The 22100-nt window shown below is 51.5% G+C and overlaps 7 protein-coding genes across 7 annotated transcripts; 4 read left to right on the forward strand and 3 right to left on the reverse strand.

The window, feature by feature from the left end:
• Nucleotides 1-1061: 1061 nt before the first annotated feature.
• Nucleotides 1062-4271, forward strand: NEUTE1DRAFT_119701 (uncharacterized protein; the record flags this gene model as incomplete). Its single annotated transcript, XM_009849492.1, has 2 exons — nt 1062-1276; nt 1338-4271. 2 exons carry the CDS (start codon nt 1136-1138, stop codon nt 4068-4070), a joined length of 2874 nt encoding a protein of 957 aa, XP_009847794.1.
• A 115-nt stretch (nt 4272-4386) lies between these two features.
• Nucleotides 4387-5977, reverse strand: NEUTE1DRAFT_97710 (uncharacterized protein; the record flags this gene model as incomplete). Its single annotated transcript, XM_009849493.1, has 3 exons — nt 4387-4739; nt 4886-5872; nt 5938-5977. The coding sequence occupies 3 exons, from the start codon at nt 5975-5977 to the stop codon at nt 4387-4389; spliced, it is 1380 nt and encodes a 459-aa protein (XP_009847795.1).
• Nucleotides 5978-6062: 85 nt separating this feature from the next.
• On the reverse strand, nt 6063-6288 carry NEUTE1DRAFT_115765 (uncharacterized protein; the record flags this gene model as incomplete). Its single annotated transcript, XM_009849494.1, has 1 exon — nt 6063-6288. One exon carries the CDS (start codon nt 6269-6271, stop codon nt 6074-6076), a length of 198 nt encoding a protein of 65 aa, XP_009847796.1.
• A 921-nt stretch (nt 6289-7209) lies between these two features.
• On the forward strand, nt 7210-8574 carry NEUTE1DRAFT_93653 (uncharacterized protein; the record flags this gene model as incomplete). The annotated part of the gene is made up of 3 exons (XM_009849495.1): nt 7210-7294; nt 7368-7771; nt 7851-8574. The coding sequence occupies 2 exons, from the start codon at nt 7729-7731 to the stop codon at nt 8309-8311; spliced, it is 504 nt and encodes a 167-aa protein (XP_009847797.1).
• Nucleotides 8549-10211, reverse strand: NEUTE1DRAFT_57063 (uncharacterized protein; the record flags this gene model as incomplete). The annotated part of the gene is made up of 3 exons (XM_009848970.1): nt 8549-9687; nt 9757-9919; nt 9969-10211. 3 exons carry the CDS (start codon nt 9993-9995, stop codon nt 8624-8626), a joined length of 1254 nt encoding a protein of 417 aa, XP_009847272.1.
• Nucleotides 10212-12388: 2177 nt separating this feature from the next.
• On the forward strand, nt 12389-13652 carry NEUTE1DRAFT_115768 (uncharacterized protein; the record flags this gene model as incomplete). The annotated part of the gene is made up of 1 exon (XM_009849496.1): nt 12389-13652. One exon carries the CDS (start codon nt 12453-12455, stop codon nt 13356-13358), a length of 906 nt encoding a protein of 301 aa, XP_009847798.1.
• Nucleotides 13653-15606: 1954 nt separating this feature from the next.
• On the forward strand, nt 15607-16598 carry NEUTE1DRAFT_35893 (uncharacterized protein; the record flags this gene model as incomplete). The annotated part of the gene is made up of 3 exons (XM_009848827.1): nt 15607-15812; nt 16245-16308; nt 16434-16598. 3 exons carry the CDS (start codon nt 15607-15609, stop codon nt 16596-16598), a joined length of 435 nt encoding a protein of 144 aa, XP_009847129.1.
• Nucleotides 16599-22100: the final 5502 nt, after the last annotated feature.

Consider the following 22100-nt stretch of genomic DNA (forward strand, 5'->3'; position numbering starts at 1 on the left):
GTAATAGAAATGCTGCTGCTGTCAAATTTGCATGTACGGCGAAGGGGGGTAAAGCCAACGCTGGTTTTCATGTTTGTCTTGAAGATTGTACTTGCGTTTTGGAGAAAGGAGGGAGATTCTGATGCCCATGATTCAATGAGAAGCCGCCATGGACGCATCCACTTGCCTCGAGCAGGAGACTTAGACTGACAAGACCGAGAAGATATTGAACATACACACAATGACGACTAAGCACTTCCTTCCCGGCCTATCAATTACTTACTTGAAAACTGTTACAATTGAGATCTTTCCCAAGAGTGTAGGTATCAAAGGGAAGGTTAGGTGTTCAATCGTTGTAAGTGGAAAGGTCCACTCGGCGAGGAATATGATAAGACGCTGGCTTGGCTTTCGGCCAACCGCATTCAGTTTCAGTCGTGTAGTCTACAGTCGTCCGATACTGGTTGGATTGTTAGCTCGAGACCTCGGGTCAAGTTCCATAGGCGTTTTCGTATTGTCAATACTTATGCTTTGTCCAATATCGAAACACCGTATCAGATCTTGTGAATGCGTATAGCTGTCTATGTAGTTCTGTAAAGGTTACACTCCAGTAGTAAGTAGAATGCATGGCACACTACGTACACAGTGATTAGGGACATTTAAGGCACTGTGGTTGCCTTTTGCATGGTTTTCTCTCTCCGACACAACGCAAGTGTCAGCAAGAAGCAAGCAAATAAACCAAAAGTGACACTATGCGTGACTGCAGTATGTCGGTCAACCCCATCGCGGTGTTCTGGCTGCTCTTTCATCAACTCATATGCTTGACGATGCAAACACGTTGGACGAGGAAACTGGAAGTAGGTAAGGGTTACGCACCCGACGGGCAAGTCTGGCCGGTTGACTCACCAGTCACCACTGTGTGTACTGCAAAGCAAACCTGCCCACCTAGTACGCCAACTCGCCGGTCCCAAAGCAGAAGGTAGCTAGACCTCTTCATTAAGTTCGCCGTTGACTGAGGTGGTATTACTCTTTCGCCGCAGTGTTGGCGCTGTTTGCAGGATGGCTGTAGCTTCCCAAGTTGCCTCGCGTCGGGAAACGCTCCTTCAACATGAGAGAAACAACAAACTCCTCTCGTTTGTGGCAGTGACAGACGGGAAACATGCGATACCTCTTCAGTAGAGTACATAAGGGCGGCCGCCCTCCGTTTCGTCTTCCATCTTTTCTGGTCCAGACACATTCAGCCGCAACTCCTCTTTTTTGGTTACCCACTGATCGCCAGTATCGAGCTCAATCGTCACCAGTAAGTGGATAAGCAACGCGGAATAGTATCCCCACTGGCAAAAGCTTACCACTTGTCACAGTCAATTCTCTCTACATCATATCAAAGTCAGCATACACGCTTCTTCGGATCAACACCCGCAAACATGGCCGCCTCTTCAGAAGTCCTCTCCCAGACCCTCTCCTCCATCACCTCCATCAAGCTGGACCAGCTCCAAAAGCAAAAGGATGCATACGAGTCGGCCAAAGACGCTCTGCTCTCCGCTGCCGACAAGGAGGCCGACGTCCGCAAGCGTGCAGAGACCCTTCTCGATGGTCGCGAGAAGCTGCCATCCATCAGAAGAGCTGACAACCCGATGCTGTCGGCCGACAACATGAAGCGGTTCGTCGAACAGGCGGCTTTCGATCCGTCCGTGTCGAAGGATCTTCTGCGCGAGTATGAGGAGACGGTGAAGAAGGAGTTGGACATGACGAGCAACAAGTACAGATTTGCCAGCATGTACGGCCGGATGGTCAGGGAGTGGACCGCTGCGTCTGGGCAGGATAAGAAGATGTCGGTCACTGAAGGGGGTGACAAGGCTGATAAGGACGACTTTGTCCCCGTTGGGAGGAAGGAGATGCATGAACAGAGGAAGACGTGGGAAGAATTTGTTTTTACCCCCAAGGAGACCGACAAAGACGCCATCAAGCGGTATCTGGAGGACGTCTTTGCCGGGTCGTCGAAGGACTGCAAGCGCGCTTTGGCGGAGCTGAGAAAGAGTTTTGAGAAACTTCAGGACAACAAGAATGCGAACTGGTCACACCCCTTCACCGTGTTACAGGTCAAGGTATGCATCCAGAGCATCCTGCGAAGCAACAACATTACGGGTGAGAAGCGCAGCACCCTTCGCGACTTCCTGAACAACTCGGTCGTCCTGCAGGAGATCGCAGATGTGCTGAACATGCGTATGGATGCGCGCGCGTCTTGGACCTGGGAGGCGCCTGTGGTGGTCGAGCAGCGTCGGGCTCTGAATGGGAAGTACAGATTCTTCCTAGACGAGGACCTGCTGCATTCGCTGCTCCTCGAGTACATTTTTCGCCGATGGGCAGTATTGATTCGACAACACTTCGGGAGATTCACCGCAACCACAGGCGTGTGGAAGCCTGACACGAAACCCATGTCAAAGCAGGATGCGAGACGTCGACAGTTTTTTCTGGATGAAAAGAAACCCCTCTCCGATAGCGTCGCCTATGAGCGCGAGGATTATTTCCATGGCAAGATTCTGCTGGATCATCTCCCCGAATGGATGTCGGAGGTCCGCGGCGGGTATGATTCATCAGAAGCGGACAGCAAAGAGGACACAAGAGACTCGCCTCTGAGAGTGGTACAGGGTCTCATGCACCGGCTTGAAGCTGACATTCTCGTCCAGACGCACATGGGTAACGAACTAACCGTGCTTCGGTCTGATTTTCAATGGTTTGGTCCTGGACTGCCGCACTCGAGCATCTTCGCCGTGATGGAGTTCTTTGGCTTCAACGAAGAATGGCTTGACTTCTTCAAGCGTGTGCTAGAGGCCCCTCTTCGGTTCAAAGGCGACCCCAACCCCGACACTCCCTTTGGCATCCGCAAGCGTGGCACCCCGATAAGCAGCACAATTTCCGATGTCGTGGGCGAGTCCCTGCTGTTTTGCCTGGACTTTGCGGTCAACCAGAAGGCCGACGGAACGCCTCTCTACCGGCTTCACGACGACATGTGGCTTTGGGGTACCACAGAGAAGTGCTCCAAGGCATGGAAGGTGGTGACGGAGTTCAGCGAGGTCATGGGACTGAGCCTCAATGAGGAGAAGACAGGATCAGCGATTATTCATCCCAAGAACAAGAAGGTGGGCTTGGAGTCAACCAAGGAGGAGGAGACTGCCAAAACCAGCCACAATCTTCCGACCGGCCCTGTTACCTGGGGTTTACTTAAGCTTAACGCCTCAACGGGTCACTTCGAGATCGACGAGTCGAAGGTCGACGAGCATATCGACGAACTCCGCCGCCAGCTGGGTGCTTGCCAATCGGTATTTGACTGGGTGCAAGCCTGGAATATCTACGGCGACCGCTTTTTTACCAACTTTTTTGGCCGCCCCGCCGCCTGCAGTGGCCGTGCCCATGTTGACAGCATGCTTGCCATGTTTGCGCGGATCCAGCAGAAGCTCTTCCCTGACCACGCCGGCGGGGTGGGCGCCTACGTCAAGGATATGATCGCCTCACGCTTCGGCATCTCATCCATCCCGGATGGATACCTATTTTTCCCCACTTCAATGGGCGGTCTCGGTCTGCGCAATCCGTTTGTCTCGCTCTTCCTGATTCGCGATGACCTGGAAAAGACGCCCGAGGAGATGCTGGCCGACTACGAAGAGGAGGAAGAGCGTGCGTACCGGAGAGCGAAGGAGAGGTTTGAGACCTACGAGATGGAGCGCGCTGTGAACAAGACGGCTGGTGGCTCGACCAGAGGAGAAGACTCATTTAAGGACCTTGAGGGAGAGCCTTTCATGAGTTATGAGGAGTTCACACGGTACAGGGAGCTGACGTCGCCGCAGCTTAAGGCGCTTTACCAAAACCTATTGATGGAGCCGACGACGAGAGACGTGGAGCTCAAGGGCGATATCAAGGCGGCGCTGGAGGACGAGGATGATTGGAGGGACATGAGCAGCTACGACAAGTGGGTGGTGCAGCTGTTCCATCGGGAGGTGGTGGACATGTTTGGTGGACTGACGGTCGTTGATAAGGCGGCGCTGCCCATTGGGTTGATAACCATGCTGAGACAAAGCCGGTTCCATTGGCAGGGCTAAGTGGGTGGTGGCCTAGGTTACTAGTAGTGGGAGACGGGCGACGAGGAAGGATTGTGGTGGATAATGTATGATTATGACTGTATAAACCAGGAGAATGAGGATGACGAGGAACGAGTAGGGGATTATAGTCATGTATGCTCGCCGCTCTGAACATCATTAGGATACGCTTAGCAATTTTGAAAACAGGGAAACATTGCCTTGGTATATAGTACTGTTGTAAGCCGTGTCCATTACTTCATGTCTAATGCTCGCATCACCGCTCCGCTTGTTACTTTGCCATATGTGACACTCTACCCTCATAGTCCCTATGAACTCTTTAAACCTTGAACTTCTTGGGATCCAGCTTGTCAATGTCCGCACTCTTGGTCTGTCCATCGAAAATCAGTTCAGACATCAACAAGCCGGTGGCTGGTCCGTTCTGGATCCCCCAGCACGTATGTCCGGCCGCAATCCACAAGCCAGGCGTAGAAGTTTGGCCTATAAGCGGACCCCTCTCCTCTCCGAATCGGACATGCTGAGGGAGGTAGCAAGCCTGCTTGGCCTTGACGGGGGCAGACGCAAGAATCGGGCTGACGGTAGCGATGTAGGAAATCAGGTCGTTGCATTGGTCTTCGTCGCATTGAACTTGGTCTGCTGTTTCGGGGAGAGGAATGGTTTTGTCTGGTTCGCCTGTTCATTTTGATTTGTTAGTCATACCCATGTCAAGACGTACAGACTTGTGCCAGTGAATGGAATGAAATAAGAAAAAAGAGGAGGAAAAATGAGAACAAGGAAAGAAAGAAAAAAGAAAGAAAGAAAGAAGACCATTCACATACCACAAGCGTAAACCTCCCCAAAGGGCCTCGCATAAATCTCCGGATCCACATGTCCCCTATGCTTTCTCTTTTGCCCCTTTACCCGCCGATGCTCCGGCGTCCAGTCGCTCGGCAGCTCAATATCCGTAAACACCGCGTACGGACTCACTTCCGCCTCGTACACCACGCTGTGGGCGCGCAACCCTTCGATCTTGGACCGAGGCAAGATTTTACCCGTCCAAGGGCCGGCGGTCAGAATCACGTCTGTTACTCCCGTAATGGATTTGATTTCGTCGTTGTTGTTGCGGTCCTGGTACTCGACTGTGTCTACCCTGCCGTTAGGGGCTGAAGAAGAAGAAGAAGTGATGTTGGTCACCTTGGCACCCAACCGAATGTCCACGCCCTTGGCGGCGGCTAGATCCGCCATGGCGTTGGTGAAGTGGAAGGGGTGTGCTTGCGCGGTCTCGGTCTCCCCGCGTCGGCCCATGACATCCCATGAGCGTACGAGCGAGGCGTCAACCCAGTCGAGATCCGGGGGCAGGACGGATTTGGAGAGAAGAGAGGTCGCGGCCACGTCTTGCTTGGGAAGTTTCTCCCAATCTTTAGAGATCTTTTCGTCTTCGGCCTGGATGGGGAGGTGGGCGTTGGGGGCTGCTGCTGTGGTACCGTTGGGCTCCTTCAAGTCGGATGTCGTCGAGGCTGATGTTCCCTGGCCGCGAGCCTTAAGGTCGGTATTCTTGACGACCGCACCGATGGTTCCGCAGCCGACCTGCCGGTAACCCCAGCGCTCGGCACCGTTGTGCTCATCGGCGAGTTCCCGGTGCAGGCGGTAGGAGAGGGGAACGAGACATTCGGGATAAGCCCAAAGGGCGAGGAGACCGCCGGCTTTTCCAGATGCGCCCGCGGCGATGGAGCTGGCCTCGAGAAGAGTGATGGTATGCTGGGCCGGGTCGAACTTGGGATGGCGGGTGAGGAAGTAGGCGGTTGTGCAACCGATGATGCCGCCACCTGGTGATGTTGTGTTAGTTGAGAGCTGTCGTATGCGGGGAATGGAAATAATCCCTGAACCTCACCGACAATGACAATGTTTCTCTTTTGTTGCTGGGCAGCCATGGTGACGAGTTGGTTACAAAGCGAAAGGTTCATCAACTTTGGAAGCTTCGATTCCAGTGTTGAATGTGTTGATGCTTCGTTCTGCAAGTGAGGAAATCATGTTTTCCAGATTTGAACGACGTCAACTGGGGTGGCTATCAACGGCCCACCCCATCCCACCCACGAGCTAGGTACCCGTTCCCCCACGCTTTCATTGCTGCGGTTTCGTTTCTGTGCGGGAATGTTAATTTTCAGAGAGACATTCAATGCCCCGCCCGCAGTTGACCCATGTCTTGATGTTTCCTCTGCTACCATCCTTCGAAGCTTCACAGATAATTCATGCGAGTGTTGTTAAAACTGTATTGTTTGGGTTCGCAAAGACAAATGCAAATACACACATATCCCCCGCTAATGCAATCATGATGTCAAAGCCAAGGATCTGTGTTCCCCGCCATCACTGGTGGTGGTGGTTCGTTCATGATGGTGTACCCACCGGCTTGCCGGGCAACCGAAAAAAATGAGGGTCGTAGAATTCTCAAATCCATGTGGCGTGACATGACCGTTCGGGTGTCTTTTCACCGTGACTGGAGTTCATTCATATGAAGAGTTTGAAGAGTTCGCTCCCGATCTTCAGAACATTTCTGCATAGCGGGGCAGTCGTCAGCGATCGGAAAATAGGCGGCGCATGTCAACGCCGACGCGGACTTTGGCGCTCGGTTGGGGTGCCCTGAACACATCACGGTCCCTGCCGAGGTACCTGGCTTACTGCTTAGTAATTATCGCAGCATGTCACAACACCAAGCAAGGGTGCCGAGTACCTATCACCATGAATCGGCCGTAACAAACTGAAGACTGATATGGTGCATAGAGTTGAGATACGAACAGTTGTTTGTCTGAACCATAAACTGCAAACACTGGATGAAACATGAAGACGGGATTGAGACTCGGCGGGAATGATGCTGAGGTGAAGTTCAACGTGTGCCACTGCCGTAATGGAATGGAACCACCAAGAAGGGGACCGCTGTAGCCAATGACCCCACGCGGGAATTACTCCGTCGGAACCACGCTGCTCGGGAACTCCCAGACCCGCGCCGGGGGTAGGTATGTCAGTCCAGTGCTGGTTGTTTGTTAGCTTGAGACCTCGTTTCAACTTTCCTATGCGTTTTCATAGCTAACGAACGCGTGATATTACTTGGAAAACGCTGTTTCTGATAATTAATATGTCTAATTAATTCCTGCCAATGCCTTTATAACTCGTACTCAGCCATTTTGACTCGTCTTAGTTTGTGAGCTTTGGGACTATTCGGGATAGATTTCGTATATTGTACACTGCCAGAAGTACCTACCCACCTACCTACCCACCTCTAGTGTACCGAGGTAACAAACTAACCAGCATCGGACTGTGGTGTAGTGTGGTGTACCTGTCTCACCTCACGATCCTTGTTCTCTCCGAGCGAGCTAGGGCCTTTTCAAACGTCGGACGGAATTCTCGCCGCCAGTGCCCATTCAAATATCAAGACCACCTTTCGCCTCTCATTCGTGTCATTCTCGGCTCCTTTGATCTTTGTCCTTGCTTGCACATACATAACCATATGATACCCCGCTACCATCATCGCTCAGTAGCTACACTTGCTCGCACCTCACTCACCACTCGTCATTTGAAACTATCACCGATTCTATCTCAACAACAACAACCTCGACTGCCAGTTTCCAAACCAGCATTCCGTTGCCAGCCAGCTATTTCCAGACGCTTCGCAACAACCACACTCAACATGTCTTCTGCCACTACTATCTACGACTTTAAGCCCCTTGACAGTAAGCCCTCGCCCCTCTTTATCTTAGTCTCTCACCACCACCACATCATCATCACCACCCATACTAACCAAACCCACAGAGAAGGGCTCCGAACTCCCCCTCTCCACCTACCAAGGCAAGGTAGTCCTGATCGTCAACGTTGCCTCCAAATGCGGCTTCACGCCTCAATACGCCGGCTTGGAAAAGGTCTACAAGGAGATCAAGGAGAAGTACCCGGACGATTTTGAGATCCTCGCTTTCCCTTGCAACCAGTTCGGCGGACAGGAGCCGGGCACCGAGGAGGAGATCCAGTCGTTCTGCCAGCTCAACTATGGCGTTTCCTTCCCAATCATGAAGAAGGTGGAGGTCAACGGCGACAATGCTGATCCCCTCTATGAGTGGATGAAGAATGAGAAGCCTGGCCTGATGGGATTGAAGAGAATCAAGTGGAACTTTGAAAAGTTCTTGATTGGAAAGGACGGAAAGGTCAAGGGACGGTGGGCGAGCACTACGAAGCCTGAGAGTCTGAAGGAGGCTATCCTCAAGGAGTTGGGCGAGTAAACTCCTGTCCTGTCTGTGGAGGTTTGAGACGGATGGAAGGTGGCCAAGTCGCCCAAGGATTGTAGGGATGGGGCTTGCTAAACTCCAAGTATGGGATGGATGAGTGCATGATGGTGTGATGCTGTCCTGGGATAAGATTGTCTGGGCCGCGGGAAATGCAAGTTTATACCCCAAGCCATACGTCTTTAATCATCTGTCATAAATGCGATGGGCAAAATTTGATGACCAGTTATGTGGATGTCAATGCACAGCACTTATTTTGTGAAATTGATGCGAAAAGGACCAAAACTCATAGCCGACAACTAGGTATCATCAAACAAGCCTCCATTGCCCATCCTTTCTCTCGATTTTCACTTCCCTCTTCTCATCTATACTCCTTCTCCCCGCCTCCAAGATAGCCGTAGTAGCAATGGTATTCCTCAACGTCGGCAGTCCCTTGGCATCCAAATCCTTGGGTGTCAACGTACCCGCATTTACAGCACGACACCCATCGACAAACTTTTCTATCGACACATATCCATACCCAGACTGCCCGGCAAAGTTCCCGTCCTCATCGGGCGCATACTTCATATAAAACGGGTTGTACCACATCAACTGGCCGGCCGAGTCCTCCGCGACGTCGTACCCGCGCTTGGCCTGGTCGATGCGGATCTCGCCGCCCTGCGCCAGGTAGTGGAAGTACTGATTAGAGTGCACGCCGGCCTTCTGGGGCGCCGTCCACGAGGCCGTGTACACGCCCGTGGCGTGCTTGGTTGGGTCGTCTTCCTTCTGCCAGTGCACAAGCAGGCTGATGGTGTCCTCGGTCTTCTCGTGACACCCTAGGCTGACGGCGACGCCGGTGGAGGCCGAAGCCGACACTTTGACGGGCACGTACCCCAGCTGGGACACCATCGAGTCGCAAATGTCGACGTGGTGGCTGTTTAGGTAGTACGAAATGTCCGAGTCGATACCGGCCCAGGCGGCGAACGTCTGCAGCTGGCTTTTCGGTTGCGACATGTAGCTGTAGAAGTAGTTGAAGTCGCCCAGCTTCTTGGCCCGGTGCTTGGCGTCCGCGTAGGCTGGGTCGAAGCGCTTGTGGTGCTCAATGTAGACGTACACGCCATGCTTCTCGGCGGCCTCGACGAGGGCGATGTGGTGCGCAAGCTCCTTGACGGCTGGTTTGGTGATCATGACGTGGATCTTGCGCTCAATAGCGTACAGGGCGATGGGGTAGTGGGTGGTGTCGGGGGTGAAGATGGTGATGGCGTCACCGGGCTGGAGGGCGTCGATGGCGGCCTTGTAGGAATCCGGGTCTTTGGCATTGTCGGCGGGGAAGGACTCGAACGAGGTGTCGAGGTTGTTGTAGACTTGAGTAATGTTCTTGTTGAGATGCTCCCCTGGAGGTTTGGCAATGGTCAGTATGTATACTGGATCCGCACTTCCTGCCTGGGGGGGGGGGGACTCACGAATTGCTGGAAACTTTGTGCCATTGACGCCAACCATGCCGAGCTTGCCGACCTTGCCTCGCCGGCGAAGATCGAACATTGACAGCCCAACAACACCAACCTTCTTGTCCGAGCCAGAGGCACCGCCGCCGACAAAACCGGTGGTGTACTCACCAGTACCAACCTAACCAAGTAAGACAGTGATAGTCAGGATCCGGATATGGCGAACTTACCATCAACACATTGAGGGGAGAGGCCATGTTGGGCGATTTGACAGTGACAATTGGAAGAGAACGGGGTTCACAGGAAGAAATGGCGGTCGCTTTTTGTCTCTCCAAGGAGAAGCTGGTTGCTGGATGCTGGTTTGTATATAGATGGAGCTCAAAGGGAAGAGCTTAGCCGGGGTTGGATGGACAGACAGAGCCACTGCATTTCTCGTGGCCGGAATAATTATCGTAACACGACTTTCAACCTAATATACATCGGGCCGTTTGTTGAGTCTCTGAACAACTGACCGTCAAGGATGGTCTTCCACTACGATGTAAGGTATATAGCCATCTTCGTCATCTCGAACTTGGCTTTTCGGGAAACTGATGTCCATACTCCAGTGCTCCTCGGAAGAATTGATATCATTGGAGCGAATAGAAGGAATTGCTCAATACACGGTCTACACATGGGATGGATTCTGCCGATCGGGTCCCGCGAAACGGGTTGTGTACCTTGATGGCCTCGCGATCTTGTGAATCCATATTCAGTGTCCTTGAACCTTCACTACATTGCCAGCTTCATTCCGAGGTGGCAGACCTGTAGTTGATTAATTTGTCCCGTGTAATATCAGAAGATTCCAGGGGATTTACTTGTAGACATTGCCATGGCTTTGTTGGCTTGCGGGCTTCATGAAAAGATGAAAAAAGAGCTGTCATGGTCACGGTACAGACCTCGAACGCGGGGAAGCTTTCATTGGCGGGGTCGTGGCTCGTGAGGGGATGGGGAGGGTGTGCGAATCTAGTGTAGTGGACAGAAGGTGGGGTGCAACCCCCCAGCACCCAGCACCCAGCACACCCCTGGCCGACCCGCTCCTTCCCCCACGCCAACTTTTGGGGCTGCTTTTTCCCCGCAATTCACGTTCCCCCCCCCCTCCCCCCCCCCAGTTCATCCAAACTCCAAAGCAGCATCGTCATGTTTGACATTGCATCTTTCCACTTCCTCCCTTCCACATTTTGGTCATCGAATTACTTCTCTCGACCTTCCATACTTCTTCAGGATAAACTGAGTGCCCTCCTACTCCTCGGACAGGACCGCACGGCATCTTCCAACACTAGTTCTACCCTATTCTCACCGAGTCAGCCTCTTTTCTTGCTTGGTTGGAGATACTCCACAATGTGATGGTGGGGGTGTGCTTCATCATGCTTGCCGTCGACATTTGTTAGGCCATCTTCATTGGAGGAAATATTTGTTCCGTCTCGTGGCCGACGACACCAGAAGGTGACTACCTAGCTAGCAGGCCTCTCCCCAGGCTACTTGGCACATGTGAGCCTTCACTTGACGTTCTCGCCGCCATCGGATACATAGCTCATAGCTAGTGTACGTCTAGAGCCATGATGTCAGAGTCAAACAGCCACGCTCGCACCATCTCCCCTACAATGCACGGTATTTGGCGAAGTGACATCAGCTCAGCAGACTCCCTAGGCGGCGGGAGACGTCTTCGTGTGCAAAACATCTACTTAGCCTCCAAGAGCGAACATATTGGTGACAAGCCGTTAACCAACAGATCGCATGCGAAGTTCGCATTTTGTGCACTCGACATGTCTGCAGATCACCAGAGAACAGTGCTGGGTATCAAATCAACAAGGTCACTCCGAACCCTTCACACCCAGTATCCTCAACTTACAAATGACATTTCAAAACAAGTGTTTTTGGACTTCAGCGGTCTACGAGAATATCACCCCAAAAGTTTCTGGATATATCTCTTGGCGAGGCCCAATGACCCGGCATCCTCAACTTCCACCACCACCGGATAAGCCGCCGCCATTCCCCATTAACCCCATCCTTTTCCCGCTCGCCGCCATACTAAACCAAGTCAAGGCGGCGTTTTGGACAAACATGAGGTGAATGCGTGATTTGTTCCCCATAATCCCCAGTCCCCCCGTCCGGCTGTCAATGTCCTTGGGGTAAACCCCTCCATAACATCTCCTCCATCATCCCCCCCCAAATCCGGGTCCATCTAATGGTCCGCTTCATCACTTAGCCGCTGTCTATTTGCCTTGCCCTCTGTTTTTACCGACTTTCGTCTTCATCCAACAGGAACCGCGTTGGCTGGTGCCTTTGGTTGGCCGCCTCGGACCAATGTCCGAGCGATCTGCTCCTGGTTTCTGAACATTTTGCTTCCACGACACGCCATGACACCCCACAGTTGGGGTGCCGAGTCGGGCAATGCTGGACTGTATGTTACCGTGAACCTTTCTTTCTCGGATAAGTAAACGGCGTTCCCTCACTTGCTTACGCCTACTCCTTCTGCCCATTGCCTCCTTTTTCTTCTGATTCCTCTGCCGCTACTTCCGTGCATCACGCCTGTCCAAAGCCTCAAGCTTCAACCACTTGAGTTAGCACATATCATTTTGCCCATATACACATCCAACATGACTGCGTCCAGTGGTGCCACGAACGGCCAGCAGGCCCCGAGAAGACCTCTTCCATGCGGCATCTACGCCCCGACCATGACCTTCTTCGATGCTGAGACTGAAGACCTCGACATTCCCACCATCAAGAAACACGCTGCACGTTTGGTCAAGGATGGACTTGCTGGTCTGGTAACGATGGGCTCCAATGGAGAGGCTATTCACTGTACACGAGAGGAAAAGGCAACGGTAACCCGCGCTACCAGGGAAGCGTTGGATGAGGCTGGTTTCAAGGACACACCCATTATCGTTGGCGCAACGGAGGGCAGTGTTAGAGGAACAATCGAGTTGTGCAGAATCGCCCAGGAAGCTGGCGGCGATTACGTGCTACTCCTCCCTCCCTCATACTTCCGTTTCCTCATGGACGAGCAAGCAATTCACGACTACTTCATCGCCGTGGCTGACGAGAGCCCTCTGCCGCTCGTTCTGTATAACTATCCCGGGGCTGTTGCTGGTATCGACATGGACTCGGACCTGCTGATCAAGCTCGCCGCGCATCCCAACATTGTGGGCACCAAGTTCACCTGCGGAAACACCGGCAAGCTCACACGAGTGGCACAGGCAACTGATGCCAAGACTCCCTGGGCAGAGGGATCTGGCTACATGGCATTCGGTGGAATGTGCGACTTCACTGTCCAGACCTTGGCCAGCGGCGGCAGCGGTATCATTGCCGGCGGAGCCAACGTAATGCCCAAGGTGTGCGTCAAGGTGTGGAACTTGTATGCGGAGGGCAAAAGTGATGAAGCAATTGCGCTTCAGAAGACTCTTGCAAAGGGCGACTGGTACTTGACCAAGTCTGCCATTGCCGGCACCAAGCAGGCTATTCAGAGCTACTTTGGATATGGCGGATACCCGAGGCGGCCGCTCAAGAGGCTGGAAAAAGCCCGGGTGGCCACCATTGAGGAGGGAATCAAGGAGGTTATGGATATTGAGAACTCTCTATAGCCGAGAGGGGGGTGGATGGAAGACAGGGGGAGGCGATGGCATTGGGCGGCCCTGGAAGAGGAGGGCTACGAAAATAGGGGGCAGCAGGGCTTTCACGTCTCAATGACCTAACTGATGCATTCGTGTCATGGTCAATGGCGGAAAGGGTTAAGAGGGACAATTGCTGTATGCACAATCACGCATGTAATAATACACAAAGCGGCCGACTTACAAACAACTCTCATCAAGTTTAGAGAGAGAGCACAATGTCCTTTATTCACAACGCAGCCTATCTAGCTTGGCAGTCAACGGTCGCTTCTGTTTGCCTTCCACTTTCGTTGAAGGTCTCCCTACGCTACACTTTTAAGCTCGATATTTGTAGGTCTTTCCAGACCATGGGCCACCCCACGCTTAAGTATATATATATACATTTAAAAGAAAGAAGAGAAAAAAAAAGAAATAAAAAAAGAAAGGGAGAGAGAGAGAGAGAGAGAGAGAGAGAAGAGAAGTGTCAGCTCCAGGCTTCTCGATGGAAAAGATCCAGTGAGGCAATGTTCTGTTCTCTACGGAGCTTGATTGCCATGTATGACTAGAAGTGCAGTTGACGATTCAATCAACCTCCTTTTTGTTCCATCCACTACTTCCTACTTCATTTCTTAGGTCTCCCTTGATATAGACACGCTGTCTTCAGGACTCAGCCAGGATTCCGAAAAGTACTTTGACGACAAGAGAACTACGAAAGAGAAACTTCGCAGAGGAGGTTCAATGTTTGGAGCGGAGATGTGCAACAAGCAAATATTTCGCTCCTTCCAATACATACAATAGTATGTCGTTTATAGAAAGAAGAACTCTTTCGACTGTTCGCTCTTTCCAACTTGCTCTCTGTGGCTCCTTCTTACATGCCCTCCAACCGCCAATTTGAAGGTACGACCTGACGGCCTAGGTCCTGCAGTCGGCTCTGTTCCGGTCCAACTTCTTGTCATAGTTTGTGGCTCCCGTGAATGGGTACTGTAGTATGCGCGTGGTAAGTACCAGTACTTCACTTACACCCGTCAAAACTTGTAATGACAACTTGGTCAGAATTCATGAGATGACGGTTTCGATTTGAAAACAAGCGATGAGTAGAGGTACGTATATGGTAATACCCATCTTTATTACAGTTGATGCTACCGAGAACCTCACTACTCACCTCTACCTGCCACTCACATATACTGTCAGCATCGCTACAGGTAATTTGATACCGACCAAGACGGGTACATCAGGGCCATGTTTGAGGGCCGAAAGGGCATGACAATCTCGATTTTAAACCCCTATTTCATTCCCAGGTCAGTCAAATTGTTCCTAGGTCGGCGATCATCAATCGGATGACTGAACGGTTGTTGTCGGCATCCCCTATTACGCACGGCGACTGTACTCGAAAACGCCGTGACAGCGTGTCCAGGAGGCTAGCCTTGCAAGCCTGGCACAAATGATTCATAAAAGACCCCAATGACGACCGGTAACGAATACAGACAGTCGACACGACAGCAACTGACTCACAGCACAGATATGTCGCGTGAACAAAACGTCATCATCTACTAGCGCCGCGCAATCCCTTTGTCGACCACCATAGACAAAGAGCGATGCCACGGCCACTCCGACTAGTCGCCGCGTAAAGAGTCGTGCTTGTGGGTTTTTTCCTGGCGAAAATTTGGAAAACTTCCATGGGCAGAGTCTGGGCGAGGTTAGTTTGGGGCCAGAGCGTGCTCCGGTTGACTGTTCGATTCGATCTGTAATCGACAAATGAAGACGCTAGGATAACCCCTTTTGAACTGTATCTCGCGAAACGACGGGGTGTTGTACTTGTTTGAGTCTTCAGAGGACCTGAAAGCAAGGATCAGTAAATGATACCCAGTGGCACGAATGAACAGAGACATAAGACCAGTGGGAAACGTTCACTCAAGAGCTTGACCATCATGACACGGTTTGTTACAAATGGAGTACTTCTCGCCCGAGCTCAGCGCAAGAGTTTGAAGTTCGATACTTGACATCATACTAAAAATGTCCAAAGAAAAGGGGCCTCTGATCAACAACAGACGAATCGCCTAGGCAGCAAATCAGATCCCAAGGTATCAGGTTCGTCTGAGGCCGCGACCTTGCCGCTGAGCGCCAGGCACTCCTCAGATGTACAACTCACACCGTACTATCATATATATGTACAACACAGAGCGCTTATATTAAATCATGGTACGTAGCACTGAAATGAGACGATCAGCTGTGGATTTTGAAAATGGAAAAACACAAGGCGTTTGCCCGCAGTTGTTCGAAGTTCCAGAACTACTGGTCAAGGAGAGAGGCCAGAGAGATGGCCTCGAACCTCGAACAGAGTGAGAAAGCCAACTCCGAGGTTGAAGAGTGGCGATCCTTCGGGAGCGGAGAGAGCTGTGCCTCCCCCTCAGTGAAGGTCGTCCCCGGAACCCCGTCAGCTTGTACTGTGTATGTATTTCCAGTGGTTGGTACCAAGGCGATGTTGCTGACAATGTAAGTTCGCCAGTGAAAGTGAGGATAGCAACTCGGACGAGTGTATCTCGTTCGCGTAGCGCTTGTAACTTTGCGTTGTCTTTGTCGGTCATGACCCGGAAGCGCCCTTTCTGCAAGCATTGCAAAGCTAATGACACAGCTGTGGAGGAAAAAAGATGGTGGCATCAGTACCCGCCCGTGCCGTTTTAGCCTCCCCGTGATCTCAGCCGTATTGTAGATGATCTATGGAGAGCACCAGGTCTTCAGAGAGTCCACTTCGCCAGCAATGATGAAATAATCGGATGTCGGAAAGCAGCTAGGTACGGCACGAGAAAGAAAGAAAAAAACCAAAAAAAGGTGAAAAAAAAAAAAGTTTCAGAAGAATATCATGACATCCCGGTTGCCCAGGCCGATGTCGCTGCTCGCTTCGAGCAGAATCAAATGCCGAGGCGGGAACAGCCTCGGTGACAAGGTGAGAAGATGCGATTCCGGGGAGACTATACACTAGGTTACAATGAGGAGAGCGGAGCGCATGGTCTAGGAAGTATCTGGTTGCCCAGGCATTTGAGGTGTGAAGAACTGGAATCCCGTCGACAGGGCCCTTGGCTGGGCGAATCAGCAAGGCTCGAGCAAGGCTCGCGTGCTGCTGTCCAGGATTACAACGTTCCATCGAAGTGGGAACAAGCCAATGGATGGCCGAGACTTATTGAATCTGGATACGGCGGGCTCCGAAGTCCAGCTGATGATATTACACTACACTAGTCTAGTGTGGATTGGCGCTCCTTCGGAAACCAAAATGGTTGGCTTTATATTCGATATCTAAAATCTTAAATAGATAACATGGTACACAGAAGATTGTCATCAGTTGTGCGGCGATATTATAGTGACAACGGCATGTTTGTGCCGCGCGATAGTGCCAATTTCATGACCAATATGCTTAAGGTGTCGTTTGGGATGCTGTGTCAGAGGAGGACTCGCCTGGTAGGAGATAATCTCTCCATCTGCTATGGTGTTTTGTTTTCGGTCGAAATTTAAGGACCCAAGCGCTAGCTGAAAGTAAACCACTGGGCCACTGCATACACTACTAGTGTAGGTAGGTAGGTAAAAATCGGGCGAACTCACGACCACGGGCATCCCGAGCCACAGCCACATTAGTGAGCCAAGTAAAGGGACGCTCCGAGAAATGGCCGACAGCCAAGCCACAGGCCTATCTGAACGACGGAGTGCGGGAGTCTTCGGAACGGAAGGTGGGGGAGAAGCCTGAGAGTGAAATTGAGGTTGGGGCGGGTACCGACGACGAGGGCGAGGTGGAGTTATAGCGAGACAATGCCGCGGGCCTGCAAGACTTGTCAGATGTATTTAAGTACCGAATACCATCTCATCCACCAATCAGAAACCAGATAAGCTCCAGATTAGGCTAGCGGTTGGTGACCTGCCCCATTTGGACCTTTTGTTGATCTCTCTGGACATTGGAAAGAGCTTCACCCACGCAGAGGCAACTGGTATAGAAAGGTCAAAAACCCCAATGATGCGCGTGGAGGAATAAGCATCGCATTTTTCCAGAACATGGCCATCGACGGAAAAGACGGTTCGATCAACTTACAGAGAAATGAACAAACGGCTGACATGGACGATTAGCAGAAAAAGAAAACAAAAAAAAACATTACCCTCATGTCATGTAAGAGGATGACTGCAGTGGCATGCGAAAAGAAGCGTTGAAGATGAATGACTGGCAAGCACTTGTGGGCAAAGAGATCACGCGGTCATTCAAGTCAATTGCACGCTGTCTTTACACAGTAGGTGCCGAACGGAGGAGGGCTGTTCTGGTGTTGAAATCACGCGGAGGGAAAAAAAAAGAAAAGATGAAAAAACAGGATGGGCACAATTTCCCCGCATCATTGTCGTCCACCGGCACCCACGAGTTTTAGGTGCGATTTTGGTCTCAGCAGGCTAGACTCGGTGTGGACAAGGATCGGCAGGGCCAGTGTGAGGTGGTGACAAATGGTGATAACAGACAGCGAGGGCGCCATGTATTTACACTATCATCTTGTGGACAGCGTGACGGAATTTGAAAATTGACGGGAGATGCTTCCTTTCACGTTCTAGCGGCCAGGTACCGGGTACGCTGAGGTTGAAGTGGGTGTTCGACTATCCTCTACGTAGTCATACATCTCGGCTCACCTTCAAGACTTTTTGCTGATTTTGCCTTCAGTTTGTTGCATTCTCCCATGTGCCTCATCTCGACGTCAAATCGTCTAATAGGGCAATGTACACACTTCAGTGGACCTTCTTCTGACGCCTTCTCGTTAGTGCTGCTACATAGCGTGTTTTCGGTGGTCTGAACGAACATGGGGTGGTGAAGGAGCCAATGAAGTCAGCAGAGGAAGTCGTTCGGACGCTCGGGCAGTGTACCGAACATCATTCCCACTTCTGTGGAGGCGGCCGTTGTTGATGGAGAACGAAGAGAGAGACCTTGGCGATTTGATTACTTCTTTGAGATAACTTTATGCAAATTCGTGATGGCGCAAACTACTGGTCGCCGACCTACCAGGGCTCAAGTGTATGACGGAACCTTGGCATGTGAAGGAAAAGAAAGGCAAAGATTCGGGAGCTTTGCACATGGGTCGACCGTTGGAGGCACGAATGCTTTAGTAGGTATTCACCAATACAGTGAACAACAAACATACCGCTAGCGGGCTGTTTAGCACGCGACATGTTACCTACAATGAGGTGTCTATGCCATACTAGCTCTGCGGCGGTCCATGTCAGTCGCAAGAACTACCATGTAGAGGTAAGAAGCATCAAGCTGACAACTCTTTCAGTCACTTTCGAGAGATAGCAAAATAATGATTCAGCGTACCTGTGCCAGCTATGGGATCCGACAGCTTATCCACATTTCATGAGAGCTTCAACCGTTGTCTTCTCAGACACACGACCTCTGGCTTTCTCGAAAGACCCTCTGGCCCACCATTTGACCAAATTCACGGAAAAGTTAGAAAAGAAAGGGACCCCCACACATTCACATGGTGCCAGCACGCAATGCCGTGCCGTAGTATTCGCTTGAACAGACCTAGAACGGAGCTGTTTACCATGACAGGCTAGACCAGCCGCTCAACTCATGTCGCGAAGCTCAACAGGCCCAACGGCCAGGCAGTTAGGAAGAATGCTTGAGGATTGAAGGGTACGCTGGGCGTTACCTACGGGTCTTCCAACGGCCAAGGAGGCCAAGCGTGCAGGGTCTTTTCCAGATGCAACTGAAGGAACGCCTGGTAGGCGAGCCGCAGTGTCGTGTAAAGCAGGTAGAACAGTCGTCAGAGGCTTGACTGTGGCTAACAAATGGGAAGGGCGACGAATCAAGCAACTTTCTGCCTCTGTCATGATGTAACGAAAGGTGCAAAAACTTCCCTGTGGCGCTGCGGGCTTTTCAGTTCAGTCTCGTCAGTTGGTGGGAAGGAACGAACACCTCCATCATTATCTGCACATCAGCAGAATCTCATGGTCTGCGAGGGGAAGGATGAGGGGGGCGGGGGGCGCAAGTAGACGCAAACTGCCCTGAAAAGAGATGCCTCGTCTGCCGTCTTTTGTCATCCACTTTGCTCCCTGCCGGGCTGTTAACGAATAGCTTTTTAGAAATTTTTGTAGAAGAGGGTCCTGCCGTCATTGCTGTCCTGGACCTAAGTGCAACGATGAACTGGATTTTGGGTTTCCACAGATCTACCTGGATCCCATTCTCAGATCCGTCTCCACAGCCTCCGAAACCCATGGGCCGCCGGGGCCTGAGGTAATGTGTACACTATATGCTATGTATACCGGCCCCGGTACAGTACTTGGAAAGACAGCACTCAGATGGGGCTCACGGAGTGGAGAGTCAATGGTACAGACGGGAAAGTTAAAGCCTCTAGACATCACCGGCGCGTGATCTGAGATATTTCGGTCCGAACCTAAGTTGTGTTTTTTTCTAGCCCGAGGTGTAAAGTGGTTTCGGAGACAAAGGACTCCAAAGATCACCACACCTCGTGGGCACTGCCGAGATCTTCTTCCCGGAGGACCTTTCACGTGAAAGGCCAGACCTTGCGAGCTTGACCATGAGAAATATCATAAAGGGGTATCCTTGCAAGAGGATATCCACCGCTTGAGGTTAAACGGTTGGGCGCTGCGCGGAAATGAAAGGGGAAACGTTGAAAGAGTCGTAGTGCAAGGGTTCAACTTTTTAATCTGCGAATGGAACCCTTTAATGGCGGAATAATTCTTTGTTAAATTTTTTTTTTTTTTTTTTTCCTTTCCTGGGAGTTCCACTGTAGGGCCTAGGGCAGCGCTTCGACGTGGAAGGCGCGCGTATTTTTTTGCGCGAAGAAGATGTGGGCGAGTTGCCCCTGGAGGAAGCATCCGGACGTCACATCGTGTCGCCATTGATAAGGCATTTTATCTTCCCTTCCTTCCCCCCTTTCTTCCATGACACCTGTGTTGTATCAAGTCGTACAATCGTTGCTACGTAATGCCAAGCTTTTGTGTACAAACCTGACCCAGCAACTTACACCACCATATAAGTCTCACCGTTGTCCCTGTTGATAGGTCTTTTTGAATTTCTGCGGTCTTGAGTGGTTGTCTCTGATGCTCGTGATGTCGATTGCTGCTTCTGCCCGCCGCATAACACACAATCTTTCGCTATCTCTCACCCACGCTCGCTTTAGCAGTCTGCCACGTTGATCCGGCCTCACTACCACCACAGATTTCGGGGTTGGCCGATAAAATTGGGGGCATCTTCTGGTTCGCTCGGCCAAGGTCACCCGCATGGAAGCCCGCCAGAAGGCGGGAAGTTAGGAAAAGGCTGGGATCATCATGCTTGGGATGCAGTTGAAAGAGACAAGTCGCATGGACTTACGCCGGTTTGGGGAGGTGAAAGACATCTTGATCGGCGCCATGCAGTACATACTAACCTAACCTCGCGTGAGGTGGACATGTTGTACTGCGTCTGAATTGGAATAGGCGATCACACAGAGTTGCCATGTATTCTTTCATGGCCTTCAATATCCGCAAGGCCATCGGGATATGTTGGTACCTCGAAGCTGGGTTAGCCGTCTTCTGCTGAAAGGCAGTCACGGCAGTGGATGAAGTACACACCAAAAAGACAGTCAGCTCTGCAATGCTCTGGCCCAAGAACCAAGGAATTGTCCTGCGACGGAAATTGAAAGGCTTAGATATATTGAACACAGGCAACATTATAGATGGCCCCGGCGTATGGCGACCATAGCGAACACCCCCCCCCCCCCCCCCCTCTCACTGGTTTTGTGAGATCCCACACTGACTAGGTGGAGTCAGCTCACTAACCGGTTGAGCGGGATGGCATATCTAGGTTGCATGCCTGTGATGAAGACCGGATATCATACTGTAATTGAGCCACTATGAAGCACCACCACAGCCAGGCGGGGTGAGAACAGTAAATGAGGATTGTTATAGGTGCTATATTCATTGTCTTTGCGTGTTCACACATCAAGTGTGAGGCGTTTGTGCTTGGTTGGGCCCGCGAGGCTGCGCCGACGTCGATACGAGCTCCCTGGTCGATAGCATTATCACATCACAGCTAGGAGATTCGAATTGCTGTCCAACTGGAGCACTATCTGTAGAGGACTGAGGCATGCTGTATGTGAGTTGAAAAAAAAAAGCTCTTGTAACGAGGTGCTGGAAGATGGGGGTTCGTTCCATGGCGGTTGCATCAGACGGATATTAGCGATCGATGAAGACTTCAATCAGTCGAGTGTAACTACCTTGTCTTGAGCATGCCGCGCCATGGTCCTAGCGTATCGCGCAAGAGAAGGAGGTCGCCATAATGTTACCTACCAGTCACTGGCCTTGATGCTATTCACTGGCTTGGCCACATGTGGATCTGGTCAGGTACCACCACTACGTATGTACTTTTTTTATCTAGTCCTCCACAGTTCTTTTCCTAACATGGCGCAATCACACACTTCTTGTGCCCACAAGTCCAAGAGGTGAAGATGAGGTCATGGTGTTGCTTCTTAACCATGAGCGTGGGCTGACGGGAGCTGATGGTAGATGACACAGGATATTGCAACACCTCTTGAAAGAAGCATCATGATTCTAGCCTTCTCAGAACACAGGTCTTGCACTCTCACAGAGGAGGAAAGACGCTGACAGAATTGCAATTGCGCCAAGCCCTACGAGAGACCTAGGTACCTAGTGTACACTAGTGTACACGCAAAAAGGCCGAGGTTAGAAGTCTTTGCTGATTGGGTTCTGAGGCTG

The sequence above is a fragment of the Neurospora tetrasperma genome (assembly GCF_000213175.1).
Source record: "Neurospora tetrasperma FGSC 2508 unplaced genomic scaffold NEUTE1scaffold_1, whole genome shotgun sequence".
NCBI classification, from domain to species: Eukaryota; Fungi; Ascomycota; class Sordariomycetes; order Sordariales; family Sordariaceae; genus Neurospora; species Neurospora tetrasperma.